The following is a 5,745-nucleotide window of genomic DNA, read 5'->3' as shown; positions in this document are numbered from 1 at the left end:
TCAACACAGGTGATTTCCGCGGCATGCCCAACAACTTGGCGCCTTCATGGTGTCCTGGCGGCCAGGTGTTCCCGATGAAGCGGTGTTCATCAAGGCCTTGGCATTCCTTGGTGCAACAGAGCCAGCCCGGGACGATTTGTCTCCCGAAGTCTTTGTGGTCCCCGTCACCTTGGTGGCCTGCGTGAACTCAAGTTGGGCAACCAGCTTGACCTTGACATACGCCATGAACTTGTGCACTTAGTTGCGAAGGTGTTTCTGGTCCAGATCAAGGTTCTTCTTGATGACTGCCTTGAGCGCGGGCGGGCGCCATGCGCTCGCGTTCCATCGCAGCTTCACGCTCCCGATCACGGCGCAATAATTCGGCAACTTGGGATTCCTACTGCCGAGATACCATGAGGGCCTTTCGGGCCTCATCAGTTGCGATTTGTTCATGAGTGTGGTAATGCTGCAACTGTCATCTGCGCCACCCGCATCGCTTGCTCTTTTCCGGCTTGTCTAGCCGCCTTGAGCTCTTACCGCAGCGCAAGTCCAGCGCTTTGCATGACACGTTCTTGACAGACACCCGGGTCAACTCCGCAGCCTGGGCAATAATCTGTTCGTCCCTTCGTGCTCGTTCCAACTCAGCTAGAGCAGGAACATCCGCAATCTGCTGATAACGATGGTGCACTTCTTGGGACCGGACCATCGCCGGAAACGGACCAAGTGACGGTCGAGTTATGACATGGGGCTGGAACCGGTACTCGGCTGAACAACCTCAACGGAGGATCTTCAGCTACCACAAGCCAGTCCTCCACACTGCTCATAGAGGACGTAGCTTCGTCTTCATAGTCAATCTCCTGGCGTCTTGCTTGGAGATTGATCCAGGGCTGAGCTTCGCCATCCCGGTAGTACCCGCCTTCAGGGAGCGTACGGTCAGAGAGCTGATCGCTGGAGCCTTCCATCGACCAGGAGTTGTTCAACCGCGATAAACGACTAATAAATTTATTGTTGTGTTCTGGCACGCGCAGTCGGTAACCACTGCTGAAGCCCGCGTCCTTGTGCTGGGGATAATCTTGCTTGGGCAACTGATGTATTAGAGAGATCGCGACAGAGGGGCGTGGAACAACAGAGCAAATGGAGGGGTTGCATGGAACGATAGAGCAACTGGAATCCGGGACGGGTTCAGAGCCCGGCACTTCACGTTCGTATGCTCCAGGACAATACAACTGCCTGGGATGGTACTCCGGGATTGGTTCTAAACCCAGGACTTCACATTCCTGAAATACTGGACGACACGACTGCCTTGATCCAGCAACAGGCTGGGGGCTTGGACAATACTTAGAGGATGCAGACACATACAACACCGGGCACCGATGGTTATTGCTTCCCAACTATAGAGAATCCAGCGCTCATTCTACTAGTAATCCACACGCAAATCTTTTTATGTATGTACATATACTACCTTTACTACGACTTCTTGTTTTACCACCTTGTTCGAGAACGAGCCACTCGCGGAGCTTCTTGGCGCGGGTGACACCACGATAAACGGCAATGACGCTGGCACACACTGCTGGATGTCCGAATCACATGCATCACATGTTGGAATTTCTCTGCAATTGTACTTGGCCAATCATTTTTTAGCACGCCAAAACCCGACAGAAATAAATTCAACAAAATTGAAATCTCGAAAATCGCTCGAATCAAGTTCTCGACTACTCGGAGTAGTTTCTGCTAGTTGTGCACGAAACGAACCCTTGCACGATGGTGTAGGAAGTGGTCGAAGCTTGCTCGAACTTGGGCTCGTTTGATCATGCCCCAAGCCTCGATCGCTCGCTGAATCAGTACAAGTCTCTTCATTTGGACAGTAGGTGACATCCGCTCTCGTTGTCTCCGTGAATCCTGTCCTCATCGATCCATAGACGCAAGTAGCGTGCGACCGGCGCCATGATATCTCGACGCCCCGGGGTTGGCCATGCGACGTGGTGTTGGCAGGTCCGGGTGTCGATGCGTTGTTGTGTCATCGATGGATGCGTCAAAAAATCTATTCAAGATGGCGCATGTTACGTTCGCGGGCTTTACATTGTCAAATTGGAGCATTATTCTGTGCATCACTCGACGAATTACACTGTGTCCGAGTCGTCCAAGACCTTGGAATACTTTTTCTTTCGGGGACCAGTCGCCCATCGTCCTAGCGCCGCCTTGGCCGCGTTGGAGTTCCCCGTCCACTTGCGGACTTCGTCGACGAAAAATACAGACGACGCGATCGCTGTCATGTACGCGAGATCTCCCACACTCAACGCTTCTGTTTGGAAGATCGCCTGGAGGAACGGGACGTAAATGACCATGAGCTGGCCGACGAGCGACGCGCCGACTGCGATGCAAAACGCCGCGTTGGAGAACCACCCGATGAAAAAGACCGACTTGGTTTCGTGGCGACAGCTCAGCGCGTTGAACATGTCAAACAGCACAAACGTAGTAAACGACATGGTGCGGTCTCGCTTGGTGACTTGCCAGTCGTCGTCGAGCTCGTTCACAAACACAAACAACGTCCCAGATACAATGACAAGTGCCGACACAGCGATCCGCTTCAGCATCGCTCGAGTGATGATCGGGATGTCCGCGGCGCGGGGCCCTTCACGCATCACATCACCGTCCACGGGCTCGACACCGAGAGACTGCGCCGGTGGGCCGTCCATGATGATATTGATCCAGAGAATTTGCATCGCATTGAGCGGGTTCGGCAGGTCAAACAAGGTCGAGAACGCCACCAAGCTCAATGCCGCGACCGACGTGCTGAGCTGGAACCGCAAAAAGTGCGTAATGTTGTGATAGATGCCCTTGGCTTCTGCCATCGCGTGCAAGATCGTGGTCAGGTTATCGTCGAGGAGAATCATATCCGACGCTTCTTTCGACACATCCGTGCCAGTCGTGCCCATGGCGATCCCAATGTCTGCTGCCTTTAACGCTGGTGCATCGTTGACACCGTCACCTGGCCACGGTGGTTAGAGCACTCGTCTTCATCGCTAACGCTTCGCCTCAACACACGGCGTACGCTGGTTTCGACCACGCAAGCGGCATTCATGTAATCCGCACAAACGATGCACTCAAAGGCAGTAGCAAAAGTAGACAAGCCACGTCAAGGGGCATCGACTTCAAAAGAATGGCAGTCCATCATGCGAAATTACATGAGGCCAGCACGTGGAATGGGACGGCGACCCCACGAAGGCGGGCCACCCGCACGCTGCGAGCCACACATTTCGAGCGTACGGCACACAAAGAAGGACGGTGCATCTCGTGAGACCTACCAGTCATGGCGACTTGCGACTTGTGCGCTTGAAATGCTCGCACGATCTTCAGCTTGTGAGTTGGACATGTGCGGTAGAATACCCTTGTCGTGAGAACCTTTTCCCGCACCTCTTCGTCTGTCATCGCGTCCAGTTCTTGGCCCGAGCACACACCAACGCTGTCGCTGGACTGCAGGAGCTTCGCAGCCTCTGCACTCGCTTCGTCGGTGGGCTCGGTCGAATCGGTCAGAATCCCGACTTGGGCGGCAATCGCGCTCGCCGTGTCCAGGGCATCGCCCGTCAGCATCACAGTCGTCACGCCACAGCTGTCGAGTTTTCGAATCGTCTGGAGGACTCCCGGGCGCGGCGGATCCGAAATGCCCACGAGGCCGAGAAAAATCATGTTGGACTCGATGGAATTGCTGCCGACAGCAAGTGCCAAGATGCGTAGGCCACGACGAGCCATCGTGCGCGCTGTTTGCGAAATGAGGTCCTTGTCCGGCGGCAGAAGGTCATGCTTGGTAAACGAAGCGTCTTGGTACTGAGAACACCGTGGGAGCACGGCTTCCAGCATCCCCTTCACGTGCCACTCGTTCGTGCGTTGGGGGGTTGCAACTTGGACCGCCATAAACTTGGAATCCGAACTGAATGGGATTTCTTGGAGGCGGGGGTACTGTTGCCGCAGAATCGTCGCGTCACTGAGACCCACCTATCCCACATGATGCAGTTAAACGCGCCCTCATCCGACCTCTCGCGCTGCACGAAAACAATGACGGCAGTTCGTGGAATATGCACCTGAGTTGCCGCCAGTACGATCGCGCCTTCCGTCGCCTGCCCGACAACGTCGCCGTCGACGATTTCAGCATTGCTGCATAGCACTCCGCTCACAAAGATCGGGCTGAATGTCGCCTTGAATGATCCGTGCGAGTTGGTGGCCGATGGATCGGGCAGCGCGAGTGGGGTCGCCCCCAAGCCCGGAAAAAACACCTCGACGACAGCCATTTGGTTGGTCGTAAGCGTTCCGGTTTTGTCGACGCACAAGATGTTGGTACATCCGAGCGCTTCGACTGCTGGCAATTTCTTGAGAATCGCGTGACGCTTTGCCATGCGCATGACTCCTGCGGACGCCGCACGTCAGCGACGTGAAACGAAGCACGAATACCTCGCATCCTCGACCTTACGTGTGTAAGAGCGACGTACCCAGAGCCAGCGTTACTGTTACGCAAATGGGCAGTCCTTCGGGAATCGCCGCTACGGCCAAGCTCACGCCGATCTGAAGCATCTTGAACAGAGGTTCGCCTTGAGCAACGCCGAGCAATACGATGACACCGATGACCCCCAGCGACACCATGCTCAGTTGATGTGCCAGGGCATCCATTCGTTCTTGGAGCGGTGTCTTGCGCTCTTCGACGTTGTCGACGACGTCAAACACAAGCCCAAACTCGGTGTGCCTTCCTGTGCTATACACGATGGCTTTGCCGCGGCCACCGCGGACGAGGGTTCCCATATACACCAAGTTCTTTCGCTCGGCAATAGGGTGGAGATGGGCGGAATGGATCGGCTTGGTGTGCTTTGTGACCTAGGGACCCCACACACAGTAAGGGCACTCTGAACGAGTTTGTAGGGTGTTGTGAGCAACATTACCACGTGCGTCTCGCCCGTCAAGCTTGACTCATCTACGTCCAAGTCGATGGCTTCCACTAATCGCGCGTCGGCGGGGATGCGATCGCCAGTCGATAGAACCACGACGTCGCCAGGGACAAGGTCGGATGCGTCGATCTAGAGCCGTAAAATGGTATTGACGGAGAAAGGTTTCGTAGGTCGAACGTACTTCACAAGTTTGACCGTCACGGACGGCCCTTGCTCGTGGAGGCACGAGTTCCTTGAGCGCGTCCAAGGTCTTTTCGCTTCGATACTCCTGAACGAATGCGACCGTGACGACGATTGTCAACGCAACGACGATGGAAATCGCGTCGTCAAGGTGCCCCATCAAAACCGACACTCCACCAGAGCCAACGAGCAGCAGATTGAGTGGGTTCTTGAACTGGTCCAGGAACTTCATCACAAGCGATTCCGGTTCGTCGTTCTCCAGGACGTTCCGACCGTACTGCTTCTGTCTATTGCTGATCTGAGCGAGACCGAGGCCTTGTGTGACATCTACGTCGAATTCCTTGGCGACATCTTGGCACGAGCGCGACGCCGGCGTCGTCGGAGTTGGCGCGGCGCCGTCGTCCTCTGACACGTTGACGACATGTGCCGCCATTGTGTTGCCCACTTTGCTCTCCCGGATGAAAGCGATCGGATTGATTTCTCACTATTCAAACAACAAGATGATTTAAATCGAAACCTTGTATTCCCTCATAAACATTCCATTGGCTATAATTCTAAATATGTTACATTATCCCCCAATCAAAACGCGACAACAAGATGGCAAGAAATCGAATGCTTTCTTTGAGAGTTACACGACATTAATGCGTCGATC

The 5,745-nt window shown here is 54.7% G+C and overlaps 2 protein-coding genes across 2 annotated transcripts; both read right to left on the bottom strand.

The window, feature by feature from the left end:
* Positions 1-237: 237 nt before the first annotated feature.
* On the bottom strand, positions 238-685 carry H310_09568 (hypothetical protein; the record flags this gene model as incomplete). Its single annotated transcript, XM_008875668.1, has 2 exons — positions 238-376; positions 468-685. The coding sequence occupies 2 exons, from the start codon at positions 683-685 to the stop codon at positions 238-240; spliced, it is 357 nt and encodes a 118-aa protein (XP_008873890.1).
* Positions 686-1,619: 934 nt separating this feature from the next.
* Positions 1,620-5,572, bottom strand: H310_09567 (calcium-transporting P-type ATPase, PMR1-type). The gene is made up of 6 exons (XM_008875667.1): positions 5,095-5,572; positions 4,908-5,042; positions 4,464-4,842; positions 4,059-4,381; positions 3,285-3,972; positions 1,620-2,968 (listed from the first exon to the last, which is right to left on the bottom strand). The coding sequence occupies exons 1-6, from the start codon at positions 5,524-5,526 to the stop codon at positions 2,100-2,102; spliced, it is 2,826 nt and encodes a 941-aa protein (XP_008873889.1). The 5' UTR covers positions 5,527-5,572; the 3' UTR covers positions 1,620-2,099.
* Between the last annotated feature and the right edge of the window lie 173 nt (positions 5,573-5,745).

The sequence above is a fragment of the Aphanomyces invadans genome (genome assembly GCF_000520115.1).
Source record: "Aphanomyces invadans strain NJM9701 unplaced genomic scaffold supercont1.21, whole genome shotgun sequence".
NCBI lineage: Eukaryota > Oomycota > Saprolegniomycetes > Saprolegniales > Verrucalvaceae > Aphanomyces > Aphanomyces invadans.
Note: the sequence above shows the minus strand (reverse complement) of the source record. Positions and strands in the feature narration are given on the sequence as shown.